The 14,578-nt window shown below is 45.0% G+C and overlaps 1 protein-coding gene across 2 annotated transcripts in view; it reads right to left on the reverse strand.

The window, feature by feature from the left end:
- CDKAL1 (CDKAL1 threonylcarbamoyladenosine tRNA methylthiotransferase) overlaps window positions 1–14,578 on the reverse strand; it is a 2,121,425-nt gene that overhangs the window by 396,465 nt on the left and 1,710,382 nt on the right. For both annotated transcript variants that reach the window (XM_085607048.1, XM_085607049.1), the window contains exon 12: window positions 2,888–2,950. In XM_085607048.1, coding sequence (XP_085463174.1) covers window positions 2,888–2,950 — 63 coding nt within the window. The remainder of the gene's footprint in view (window positions 1–2,887; window positions 2,951–14,578) is intronic.

Here is a 14,578-nt window from a genome sequence, read left to right on the forward strand (position 1 = left end):
AAGGGGACCACAGATTGGTACATAACCAACATTTCAACACCACACCCACTTCAACAATCCAACCCGTTGAAGAAAAACGTGTACCATTACAACCTAAAAGTAAAAACAGCTAGAATCATCCTTGGGGCGATTCAAGGAGACGGACGGTCTCCAGTTCCACAAGGCGGACCAGGTGGCCCATGGCAAGGTTGTCTAGGGCTGCAATCTGAAGAGTTAGTCATCGTCACTGATGTAGTGTCATGATCCCTGTTGGACCGCAGTTCCAGCCCCCCAGAACCGCAGGAGAGTTTGCAGCAAAACTTGAGGGCTACTTCGGAGCCTGTGAAGTAGTAGGCTTTCACAGGCTTTTCCATCGATTGTGATTCTGAGCTCGGCCGGTAGAGGAGGCCTGGATACAGTCACGGGTAATAAGCTACCCTCTACAAATCTACTTTACATTACGAAATTCCTGACTGCAATGGCAGCCTTTTAGCAGGGAGGAACTCTCTGTGGGCGTACTGCACAGTGAGAGTAAAGTCTGGGTATATCGATATTTTATTGACTTGGTAGTGAAAATTGGAGTCAATGCTTTTGAGGCTGTTGCTCACCTTCGCCAATAGGTCTCGGAGTTCTAATCAGGCGGGTCGTCATGGCATCTATCAGCGGTTGGCATGATGGATGCCCATCCTCCGTGGGACTTAGAGCGAGCCACTTATCAAAGCTCAATTTGGCCTGGTGCTTGTCTGGTTTCCCCATCTTCAGGTCTGCAAGGAGCACTCCACCAGCAGGAGAAGGGGAGGCGAGGGCACCCCGACGCTCCGCAAAAGGCCCACTCACCCTCAGGCCAGGAGCAGGGGGGTGGGAGGGGAAGACCAGCCCACAGCACTCTGCCCCCGGCTGTGCTGATGGCCAGAACTGGGGCATTTGATGGTGCCCCCTGGCCACTGGTCAGATGTAGTGAGCCATAGCAAGTTGGATTATGGAAGGAATGGGCCTTCTCTCTACCTTGTCCCTGCCAGGTGGCGACAACGTCAGGAGACAGGCCTCTGCAGTGTCTGTCTCCTGGCCCGCCACTCCCCACAGCTCCCCAAGTGGCATGAGCAGGCCGCAGCTCAGGCGAACGGCATCTCCCCAGGAGCCAGGACTGTGCAGGCCACCAGCAGCGACCTGGGTGATCAGCCCTGGCGATGCAACAGCGGCCCTGTCACCGCTCACCCCTCTAGGCGTCAGGCCTCCACAATGCCTGCAGTGACAGCTGCGGTCCTCCACACCCTGAAGCCCTCTAAGGGGGCAGGAGCAGGTAGCAGAACAGGCAGTCAATGAGGATGTCTTGGCCCTGCATGCACGGTGGCGGCCGGGGGGATTGGCAGCCAGGAGTCTATTCATGCAGGGGAAGCTGCGGCCGGAAGATGAAGCAGCCACTGCCATGCTGACACTCGCCTCTCCATGGCTGTGCGGAAGACAGAGCCCTGTTTCCGGCGCCACAGTCTAGAGAGTCTGCCATCAGTTTCCCAGAGGGCGCAGTCTTAGCATCAGCCCGTGGTAGTGACAGGATCTCCATGCGGCCTGCACCCCAGGGTAAGGTTACCATTCTGCTGTCCTCCAATGGCCGCCAGGCACAACCACACATGTACCGGCATCCACCAGGGCAGGATCTGGTGTCAATGGACTCAAGTGGAAGCCCCAACGGTGTGTGTGTCTAAGCCAGATTATGCGGCTGGGCCAGCACAGCCTCATGCTATGGCGGCCATCTTGCTGCCTGACTCGCTGGCACACCTGCTGACCATTACTCTTCATCTGTGCATTATTCTGACCTAGAGGCATCACCAGGCACTCATGCATACTAAACCTCATTTGCTACCTTGAACATCGCTCTGTTCTGCTTTTTAGATAAAGTAGTGCACTCTTCAAATCACCACCACCTATACTTCCAAAAACAGCAGTTTTTGGAGGCTGGACAGCATGCTGGGATGCCAAGCCCATGTTCAGCCACGATTCAGGTAGAACAAGCTGTGCGCATCCCATAGTGCACCCAGATGTGTAGCACCATCCGGAGACAAGCAGACTGCTACTAAAGTTCTTTTAACCATACCTAGCCTTCTCATCTCCAAACTCCCCCTCACCCACACATACATTGCTGCCAGTGTATTACTCGTGACAAAAGGGCACAGCTACAGACATTGGTCAGCATAGCCATTCTGGTAAGGACACTCTAGTTCAACTTTACGAAATTGAAGTATCAGCGAAAAAGCAAAGCTGCCTAGAATTAGCAAAACTGGGAGTTAACGATAAGCAAGCGGCACTTTCTATTGTTTGTCATCCACACCATCCAGAGTCCTAGAGGCATATATCTGTATGTCTATTATCCCCTGCAGTTTAACTCCTGAAAATGTGAACAAATCAGACCGCCCAGTGAAAGGCAGTACTGAATATAGCCTAGCTGCATGCTCCCCGAGTAAACGATATATATGTATTAATTTCAAATCCTCTAATGTTTCTGAGTACACCACCTTAAGATAGATATATATTTATACACACACACTCACACACGTCTCCCCCCCCCCCCCCCCGCGGGGGTAATTCCAGCGCTTTATAAATCCCATACATATATATATAGCCTGGTACAGGGAATAAACAGTTATGTGAACACAAGGCCAAAATGCTGTAAATCACATGCTATAAACATGAACATCGAGCTCCTTGATACGGGACCCAATCTTAATGTAATAATGCTCCTATGCCTCACTACAGACTTAAAGAGCATGAAATAAGGTTTTAACAACACACTTAGGTGTTCTGGCCTAGATTAGTTTACGTCTCACAGACTCGGTCCCTGTTTCTTCCTCTTTGTATTCGCCGGGAGGAGTGAACTCACTGAACAGACATAAACTAATGTGCAAAGTCTTACCTTGTGGTTGTATGGGCTGTAGGAATGAAAGAGTTGGGATAGCTCCTTTGTCCTTTGCTTTTTCTGTAAACAAAAAAATGAATAACACACATTAAAGAGATTACAAACAAAAGCTAAAAAGCAGTGTTTGAATCCCACTTGATAGGCATTGGGCCAATGTTGAAACATTGAAATTGTTTTAAGCATGGAGTCTTAACCATAAAAGAGGACAATAAACACGAAACTCAAATGTTTAGGCTTTTATCTACACTGACGATAATTGATCTATGTTAACCACAATTGCGACTAACAGTTATTGGAAAAACAATTCAGTAGAAACTTAAAGTGATGCAAAATCGCAAGAAATACCTTTGAACGATTATTTTTAGTAGCATTTCAGCAGAGATTTTAGCAGGGGTTTTGTGCCAGTTATTTGATTCCCCCAAACAGACCCAAAATGTCTTAGGCATGTTTGAGTGAACTAAATATATTCTTCATTGGGTCCATTTCAAAGTTCCAGACTTTCGGTGATCAAAGGCGCCATCTTGGAAAACGTCAGGGAAAGCACTACACAATGCGACATCCACATATTTTATTTTTACAAAAAAGCTGGTGTAATTCTCCCAGTGTTGCTGAGAGTCACTGAGAGGATTTCCTTTAGGAGCAGAAGTTAAACACGCATTGGCAAAGCTCCTTGGTCTCACCTATGCAAGAGCTATTGGCTTTGCCAATGTGTTTAAGCTACGGTGTACACCAGTGTGGCTGCTGTTCAGCAGGGTTAAAAGTTAGTGGCGTAGAGGAGAGTGGCATGAAGTGTCGTAGAGTGGAATGGCTAAGAGTGTAGTAGAGTGCAGTGGAGTAGAGTGGCAAAGAGTGTCATGCATTGGATTGGCATAGAGAGAAGTTGTGTAGAGTGGAGTGGCGTAAAGTAGCGTGGACTATTGCAGAGTGCAATGGCTGCAAGTTTTGCAGAGTATAGTGACGTAGAGTGCAGTGGCGTAGAGTGCAACTGCACAGAATTCAGCGGTGTACAATCCAGCGTCGTAGAATGCAGTGACATTGATTAGTGTTGAATAGTAGAGTGGTGTAGAGTGCCGTGGTGCAGAACAGAGAGGCATGGAGTGCAGTGGTGTAGAGTGATATACAGTATAATGGCATATAGTGCAGTGGCATAGAGTTGAGTAGTGCAGAGTAGAGTGGCATAGAGTTCAGTTGCGTAAGGTGTAGTGTTGCAGAACAGTGTCAGAGTGCAGTGGTGTAGAGTGGCATGGAGTGCAGTGGCATAGAGTAGAATGGTGTTGAGTGGCTTAGGTGCAGTGGCATTGAGTACAGCTATGAAGAGTAAAATGCAGTGGTGTAGACTAGTACAGAGTAAAGTGCAGGGGTGTTGAGTTACATACAGTGGAGTGGTGTAGAGTGGACAGGTGAAACGTGTTGTATAGTGGTGTAGAGTGCAGCGGCATAGAACTCAGTGGGGTACAATGCAGTGGCATAGATTAGATCAGTGCATAGTATAGTGCTGTGGCATTGAGTGCAGTGGCGTAGAGCTGTGGCATAGAGCAGAGTGACACAGAGCGGAGTGGTGCAGTGCGGAAAGGCGCAAAGCAGCGCAGAGAACAGTGGCGCAGAGTAGAATAACAGAGTGCAGTGGAAGAGTAGTGTATATTGGCGTGGAGTGCTGTAAAGTGTGAATTGGTGTAAAGTGATGCAGAATTGAGCGGTCTAGAGTTCATTGGCATAGAGAGCAGTAGTGTAGAGTGGCATAGAGTTCACTGGCAGAGAGTGCAGTGCTGCTGTCAGAGTGTCATCAAGTGCAGTGGTGTAAAATGGCATACAGTGCAGTGGCGCATAGTAGAGTGGCATAGAATGCTGTGGCGTAAAGTGCAGTGATGTACAGTGCAGTTGCGTAGAGTCCATTGATAGAGTGCAGTGGCATAGTGTAGAGTGACATAGTGCAGTGGAATAGAGTGGAGTGGCGTAGAGTGGTGTAGACTGCAGTGGTGTAGAGTAGATTGTTTCAGAGTAGAGTGGTGTTGAGTGGTGATCCGCAGTGTGCAGTGGCACAGAGTAAAGTGGTGTAGAGTGTAGTGGCACAGAGTGCAGTGGTGCAGAGTACATTAGAGTGGCATACAATGGATTGGTGTAGAGTGCAGGGGCCTGGACTGGTACGGTGTAGAGTGCATTGTTGTAGAGTGTATTGGTATAGAGTGCAGTGGCGTAGAGTGCACTGTTGAGTGGAGTGGCCTAGACGAGTGGTGTAGAGTGAAGTGGTGACGAGTGCAGTGGTGTACAGTAGAGTGGCGTAAAATGCATTGGTCTTGAGTAGAGTGGTGCAGAGAAGAGTAGAGTGCAGCAGCATAGAGTGTAGTGATGCAGAGTGGAGTGGAGTAGAGTAGAGTGCAGTGGCACAGAGTGAAGTGGAATAGTGCAGAGTAGGGTACAGAGGGTTGGAGTTGTTCAGAGTAGAGTAGAGTGGCATAGAGTGGAGTATACATAGTGTGGTAGCACACTGCAATTACAGACAACACATTTTCAATTGAAATGACCATTGCATTTCCACAGACACACAGTTTTGCTATTAAATGCATACTGCGCACAAACTATAATGTAGAAATGGCATCATCTAATGCAGGTTTCTTCAAAGTCAGACCTGGAGGCCCGGATCCATTCCAGGTTTTTAAGATAACCGCATTTATTCAAATAGAGGATATGCTCAAAATCTGGCATGGATCCAGTCCTCCAGGAACAACTTTGGAGAACCCTGACCTAGTGTATTGATTTGTTTTGATCATATTAAAGCTCTTGTTTCCAACGCACTTCAGAATTAACAGAAAATGTGCGCTTTCCTAATTCTGATATATTCTGAAATACTTGTACAGCTCATTTAAAGGTTGTTGTGGGCTAGAAAAAAACCTGCTCCTACCCCCTGTATTCAGCAAGAGTGTCACATAAATCCTCTCACTTTGAATGGGGAGAAAGAAAAATGAAGCCCAAGCACCCTCGGAAGACAGAGCCTGACATTGGACCTCTGTCTTTAAATGAACAGCAAATGTGGCTAAAACAAGATTTACAGGCCTGTTTACAGAAAGGTGCACTTGTGGAAAAGTTTAAGGAGAGGTAGTGTGAAAAGGCTTTGCTCCTTGGGAGGGACGAACTCAAGATGGACAACCTAAAACAAACTAAGCCAGTGAATAGGAAGCCAGAGAATGTGAGTTACAAACCACAAAGCCAATAGTAAGAAACAGGTGGAATGTCCACTATGATGATGGAATACATGCAGCTGAGAGCAGCAGGATCCATACAAAAGGTGCTAGGGCTGAACATAATTGAACTAGTTAATGCAATGTAGGTGGAACTCACTCTTTTGGTATGGAAAAGAACAATAAACACATTTATGCCCACACACACACACACTCTATATGTGCATTATTCTGAATGCCTTAACTGCACTTGAACATATACAGACTTTTATCATTGATATGGCCATGCCGGACTAGATATTTGAAAAGTGATAAATGATGTGGCAAACGTGAAAACCCATTCCACATGCACTCTCTTCCACAACAACCCTCATCTAACAGCATAATGAACATTACCATTAGAAAAGAGGACAGATCTTTCGATCCTCTCCTTTCACAAACCCAATCCTCACGCTCTCCTTCTTCATCTAATACTTTAATTACTCATTATAACTCAACACTTCTCAACAACACCTAAAACAACTCATCCACAATTTTCATAATCAACAATCAATGACTCATCAATCGTTGATTTTAGAGCACTAGAACTAGATCACCCCGTTTCACACCCCTTATTCGTATCTCTTCCACTGTCAACCTCCAAAAAGGCAAACATGAACAATCATACATAGTTCATACCACCAATTCTACAACTCTACTCTGTTTTACCACATCACCTACACAAAATCCAACACCCACAACAACCTCCCAAATATATTCTGACTCCTAATCTTCCTACCATAAAAACCTCACAAAATCTTTAATAAACCTACTTGAGCAAGAGACCGAACAATCCTCGCACAATCACTCTAGCAGCACTCTTTACCTCCTCACCTTCCCACACACAAATGGAATTAATCTTGAAAAATAGTAACCACATATCCATAAGGAGCACAAGGCATAATACCAGCAATAACTCAGATGCATATCCTCCTTCCCACTAAAGAATGCTGTCACATCTTAAATGTCTGCTTATTAATGCTTGTTCAATGAGACAAAATAAATACATCTTTAACCGACGGACAGACACAGACCAAGACATATTATTCATCACTAAAACCTGATTGGGAAATGCAATGACCCCAGTACTGCATGAAGTTAAATACCCTGGTTATCAAGCCATTACAGATAACTATGATGGTAATAAAAGGAGGCGGATTAACCATTGCATTGAAGGACACCATAACTATCACCAAGCTGGAAGAGGCAACTATACAAGGTTGTGAAGCCTTTCTTGTTAGCTGCTAACCCAGCCGCACTTTCACCTGCCACTTCGCCCTGCTCTACAGACCTCCACACAACAAAATAGATTTTACTGATACTTTCTTGGACATAGTCTAAGATCTATCAACAAAACTACCCACTATATCTATATTTGGAGACCTAAACATATGGTTTGATAAACCAAATACGCTTCAACCAAATGCTATCACATCAGGGCAAAAAACACACAATTTACAACAGATCATATCTACAGCCAGCCAAATGGCAGGTCATGCATGGAATGTAATTTTTGGAACTGTGGAACTAATCACTACTCAAAAAAACTAACCTGTTACATGAACCTATCATCACAACATCTCCCTGTTCAATATCCCAAATAAAACATTAACTAAGGCGCACCAATCCACTACAACCTTTAGACAGTGGAACAAACTAAACATGTAGAAGTTGGAAACACACTGAACATTAAAGCTCAACTGGAAACCATAAACTCAGTGGACAAAACTCCATATATAGATGTTGTTAGCCTTTGACTAGGTTGTCCTGTTTTCAGTGTTTACTTTTTGTGGATTTCAGTAGTGTTTTCTCAGTGTTTCCAAACCTTTTTGAAATCGGTGTTAATCTGGGTTTCTTCAGCTGCATAAACCCTAAAATAAATAAAAACTGTGTTTTTGAGTGTTTACAAAACATTTTATTTTTTTAAATGATTGTTATAAAGCACATATTTAATTTAAAGAAGAAGTAATACAGGGAATGTAGTGTCTTCCTATTTTTAGTGTATCCAATGGACTTTTTAAGCATGAAAATTCTGTGTTTTACAGTCTTAATTACATCTCATAAACTTTTCTCACATCTCATTATCTCACGCTCACTCTGTCAAGGACTATGTCTGGTTTACAGGCTATTAAAGGATTTAAACACCAAAACCTATCAACGCATTCCTCTTCCATAAACCACAACCTCATTGTGTTTCACCTTCTATCACACCTCCTCCACCCTATTTCCCTACCTGACTTTTTCCACTTACATTAACTCAATCTAATACTTACACCTAACTCATATTAACATAATACATCACCACTTGAAAATAGAGGAAATTCGTCGGTTTCCTTATAGCACAACACTCGGCCAATACCCAACAAATCTACAGCAATACTTAATAACCACTGGATTAACCATTACCTTTGGGCTCCGGAGTAGTGAGCTACCCACCATAAAGCGCTTCAACGCCTCGTCAGGGCCAGTAAATGCCATATGAATGCAATTACAATACAAAGAAAGGCCATACATTGCCCTGTACAACACAACTGGCACTGCTCTCTAGGTCACCAAAACTCCTATTCTAGACTCACATTTTTCAGCCTAGGTCTGATTCTGGCTAAGTGACGTATAGAGCTGCATTGGAAAAGGTACAACGCCCTCTAGCCATTCAGTACGACTACTATACATGGCTATGTGTAACAAAAAGGGAAAAATGCCATAGAAAGATGGTAAATCCAAAATAATGGCAGAAGGATAAAAGAGAAGCTTATATGTTTAAGACGGCAACAGAAAATAGTGATATTTGCCATGGTACAGGTTGGGTGCTAAATGTTAAGGAGGGGAATGAGACATTAAGTGAATTTTATGAGAGAGTTGATCGCCCCTCTCTCTTGTCTACCTTTAATAGATGCAATATATTTTGATGGTGACTCGTATATGATAATGCGGATACCAGTCATGTTTTGATCAGCAAGCTTTGTATCTCTTGCCTTCCTCTGAGATAACTGGATATTACATAAAGATTAAAACACGGTTTTGCTGGTCAATGTTGAGCACTCAATCGGTAGTCATGAAGGATGGTGGCCACTAATTGCAGGTGAATGGGGTGGAGGTGCAAATGACCACCCGTCCCTCACTTCATGTGCGCTAGAACCGCTCCACTGAGCTCTTTCCCGCAAGCATATCTTCCTTCGCCATATCATTCTGAGGGCCACTGAGGAGTGCTACTTATTAACCCTCCATTTCTCCAAGAGATGGGAATTTTATTTCATGACTGAAAGCAAAGGTATAAATAGGCCTAGAGCATTACAGACTTTACGCCAAGAGCAGCTGGCGTAAAATCTGTGCTCCACAGTCCTCCAGCATCTTCCCCTACCATGACAGAAAAAAAGTCAGCCAACTGAGGAGATGACCTCAAGCAAGCCCAAAAAGCATTACAAACGGATACACCTCAATTTACAAATCCACGCTCTGGCGGTAAAGTGCGTCGGTGACCGTGGTTGGAACGAGTCGCAAACGTGTTCAACTGTATCAGCAAACAATTCTATTAACTTTTAGTTTCTTTACTCGTCTAAAAAGTAACTTTATCTTCCATATCCTAAATTTCCCTAGAGGTTGGTGGTGCAGGTAAGAATCTCTTAACTGTTCACCTAAAAAGAAGCAATTAAATCCCTCATCAGTTGGCAGGAGCGAGCTCTTTCGTTCTTAACATTGCTGACGGTCAGATTAACTGCAGTGTAAGGGGTAACTTCAGGAGAGATTCCAGCTTCGCTCGTCTGAACATGCCAGTGCTTCTGGAAATTCCCAAATGCCAGGGAGTTCCCGCGAGACACAGCATCTTAGGCCAAATAGATCAACTTAATGGTACTCGGTTACCGATATCAGAATAATGTTAGGCTGAGTTGGTATAAAAAGATTACACTTTGTTTTCAAACACAGTAAGGAAGGTCAAAAGGTCTGAGCTTCTGCCACTGCAGTGACCCTTTCGCTTTCCGTACTTTAGGTGCTCGACCCTTCACTCGTCACGATTAACAAACTGCACCTTCTGCAGAAATGGCCAACCTCATAAAAGGGGCAACACCTGATTACACCCAGCCACATACAGCTGGGCTCTCTAAACCTTACCTTTGGTACACACGCGCCAGACAGGGGAGGCAGGGCACTGTTATTCAACCACATCCTGCTGCTAGTATGGCGTCTCCTCGACGACTCCAGATGGAGGCATTTACCTCTTCACTCACTTTCGGAACAGAATACATGACAGTCTCGATTGTTTTCACAGATGGAGACTCCTTCAAAACACTAGAGCTACAAAGTGCCTAGTGATCGGGAGATCAAAGGCGCTAGCGACTAGCACATCATCTTGCTGAAGTAATCAGCATGTGTGCTTTCACATTTAATTCCAACAGCAAAAGCACAATTACTCCCAGCTCTCTCGCTTCTGCATATCCCCGCCAATTAACTTCCCCTCCTAGTTCGAAGTTTTGACATTATCACTCTGGACCACTTTTAACACGTGGAGGAATATAAACGTGAGGCATTCTTTGGACGATCACCCACTTTCTACTGCTGCATAATAAGTCACTTTCTAATTCTGCTGCTGAACGCTGCCCTTAAGCTTACATTTCAATACTATGTGCCTGGATGTATATGTTCAAATCACATACTTTAAAATTTGCTTGAGTGGGAAAGGCGAAGCAGGGTTAAATGATGAACATAGGATCATCAGAACCCAGATTCTGTTTCCACTACCAACAAGCTGGTTGAGGCACTCAGAATGAGGTATGGCAAGGAGGTGTTTTTTTTATGCAGATTAAGATGGGGGAGATTATGGTGGGTACAACGACTGCAAGTTTGACTCGTGGTGAAAGCCCCGCTCTCCTAAGATGACAAGTGGAGTGGGAAAGAGGTGTGGATTGATATTGGAGTTAGATGTGATTTTGTCTGAGTTTTAGGTCTATGCTTCAGGAAAGGCATATTTTGGTGCTTAGTGGGTGTGGTTACCCTACCACCCTTGAGTGTCACCGGCCTTCACCCAGCATCGAGACTGAACTGCTGGTACATTTTAGTACTAACCTCGTAAGTACAAAGACCAGTCAGTGATGCCCTGCGTAACCAATTCGGACTGCCACATCTTCTTCGCCATGGTGCCAATTTGCTCTAGTTTCCATGCACACCTAATTTATTTTTTATGTGGAGGTGAAAGCAATTCGGTAATGGTATTATTAACGCAAAGCTACATGTCAGTCAGCAGCGAAGAAGGAGATGGACAAAACAAGCATCAATCTAGTGATATATGATCAGCAACAAACATATTTAAAGCAGGCGAATGCAGTATTGCGTGATCATCCTGCTTTATGTTCCAGGGGCAGGAGATGTCTCTTCAGGGCCGTAAAGTCCTGAAGAGAGGTGACTGCTCAGATGTCGGGGCACTGAGTTCTGGTGAAGGATTCCCAGGCAGAACCATGATCGGAGTCTACATAGAGCACGTGTGGTGGTGGTGGTGGTGGTGGTGGGGGGGGGGGGGAGTAGTTATTAGATTTTTGATCTTAGGTTGCAGGTGGAAGTGTAGTGGGTCAGGGATTTGGTGAGGTTATCCTTCGATAAATGGTGTCAGGGCCGGCTTTGGGGAGGTGCGACCAGACTTGGCTCTGACCGGTAGGAGGCTCACGGGGGTCGCTGTGTTTAGCAATAACTTAAGATTTAAAAGCACCTGCTGCAGAGTTCCTTGTGCATAAGCGCAGAGGGTTAATATGCCTGCTGCAAAGAACAGATCTGTATTTTATGTGGATAGGTGAGTGGATTAGTAAACCTAGACCTTTACCAGCGCTTTAAAACAAGTTAAATGTATGTGAGAGAGGTGCTATGGAGAGACGGGCCCTTTTTTTCTGGGAGGTAGTCAGGGAATCTGAGGAGGAGGTCTCATGTAACGTAACGTTTGTTTTTGTGTTTTGAGTGTCTGCCATTTATTGCAGTATTATACCTCTACTTGTACTTTGTACGCTTTTGTAACATGCACACGTCACTTTTTCCTCTTGTAACATATCGTTTGCTACCTCTTGTATTTTGTTTGCTCTTGATACTTGCACAATTGTCACTATTGCCTCATGTAACGTTTGCTTTTGTAACATGCTCACTTGTAATATTCTCTTCATGTATCAGTACTGTTCCTATTGTGAAGCGCTCTGACACCTTCGGGTAAAGTCCGTGCTATATAAAAACTCAAAGTAAATAAATAAAGGGGGAGCGCCAAAAAAGATTGTCCCACCAGCGCTAAAGCCGGCCATGAATGGTGTATAGCAAACGTATAAGGCAAGCTTTCTTCCACACAGACAGAAAATAGCAGTATATTTGGGAATATATTAGGGTTCTACGGGGCTTGCCTACAATGAACTGCAGGCGGGTCACTATACTCACTAACCACTTCTACTTGCAACTGGGTTTATTGTATAGCACGCTGCAGGAGCACCGTCATTATCTGGTAAATGAGTGATCTCCAACTTAGCAGGATTACTTTCTCATGTTATTAGTGACCCCACATACCCTGCCGGAGACACTGTGCCTTAAGACGCCTGTACTTGCAAGGAGCAATTAGGGCGCCGAAACCGTTTGAAGCCATGTTATCAGCAATCCCAACTGACAGGACCCAGAGACAAAACCGGTGCCAAGAGTCAAATGACTAATGCATTTGAAGGAGAACTGAAATTATCCAGCGCTTTCAAGTCTGTTTATTTTAACGTCCCCGCCGGTCGTGTACCCACCTGCAGCTCGTCTGGGATGCTCGCGAGGTAATCCCCGAGTTCTAAGCGCGAGCGGCACTCGGCGCGCGCGAGCGCAGCCTTGTAATGTTATTGGAGCGTGCATGGGCAGATTCCAACGAGCTCTGTCATCCCGCCTCTCGGCTGAGAGGGATACAGGGAAAGGCACGTTCACCGCGAAGAACACCGCACAGCTTCAAGCGCTTTCTTCGTGAAAAAGAAATATAAGGCAGGGTTACTGTTAATATACTGACTTATTTATGGTCGTGTCTAAAGCACCTGCAAGCCGCCATTTGGCCACACCCAGCGGATTTACACACAGTTAGTAGCGGTAATTACATTTGATGGTGGCCTACAGTGGCTTTCAGACACCAGTGGATTCGGTGCCTGATCTGGTGGTTGCAGGAGTGGCCCACCTGCATTCATTTTAGGGGCCCGGAACGTATTTTTCCTTATCAGACTCACCCAGAGCAAGAGAGGGAACATACACAAGGAGGAAAGAAGGGCAAAGGAAAAAGACAGAAAAAATCGTGACAAATGGAACAAGTATTGAAAATGCAATAGGCCTCGCCTTTGATTAAGTTAAAGCCATTTGCTTTGCTAATGGTATTGTGTAGCACAGCAAATGGCTTTAACCTAATAAAAGGCGACACCTATTGCATAAGTCAACTCCTTGGGTATGGCAGCTCCTTTTATCATTGGAACTCAATTGGGTAAACCACCTTAACTGTCGTAATGCATTCCATATTCCCAAGTAACATCATTTTCCCCCGGTTCCTTACATTATAGTAGTCTCTCGAGCCTGGTGTGTTACATCTTGCTAACGCAGAGCTGTTTGGCTTGAGCGTCTGGTCAAAGCGCATGTCCGTTTGACGAGCATATGCACTTCCGGGTGAAGAGGAGCCAAGTATTTCATGGTAATGCAGTGTTTGGAACAATAACCAGATTCCTAGCGTGTCTAAGGAATGACCTGAACTGAAGAGGCTCGCGTGAAGGCAACTGTTTTTTCGAAGTGCTGGATAGAGCCTTCTGAATCCATATCGCATATGGGCAGTGTCTTGTAATCTTACGATGGAGATAAATACTGAATCAGAGTACGCACTTCGAGGCTAAAAAGTCATATTTGATAGGATGGACATATTTGCAATTTAGGACGTAGTCTGATATTCGTTGGATTATGAGATGGCTAAAATAACACTGTGAGGGCATATTTAGAGGTGCAGTCTTAGCTAAAGGCAATTTTGTATTGGGGACGCTCACTAACTTTGGAAGGTAACACCACACTTATATTAATTAGCAAGGAGCCGTTAACGCCTTAGAAATGCTTGGGTGGCCATGTTGACCGAAGTGGCCGTTAACTCTGATTGGGTGATACGTTTTGATGACTTACCGGAAACATCTCTTCTGTTTCCAGGTACACCGTGCGTGCTCTGATGGGAGGTGCAGCCGCCGCTGTGTCTTCGTTTCCGTGATAACGGTGCGCAGCATTCACCTCGCTACTTCAGTGCAGGCAAGCGCAGAAGCCATGTGAGGTGTAGTTTTCACAGACCATGGAGCAGCTGAATCGCGCCTGTGCAGTACTGGATGTTCGGTGGCGCCTATACACGGTTTTACTCGGGCTCTATTGTTCTGAGAGGCGGTAGCGAGGTTGATGGGTAATAACATCTACACGCTTGCCAAGACAACAACTCCCGGGAAGTTTTAGGGTCTCCTACACCGATGCACTATGA

Source organism: Triturus cristatus, chromosome 5_2 (assembly GCF_964204655.1).
Source record: "Triturus cristatus chromosome 5_2, aTriCri1.1, whole genome shotgun sequence".
Taxonomy (NCBI): Eukaryota; Metazoa; Chordata; class Amphibia; order Caudata; family Salamandridae; genus Triturus; species Triturus cristatus.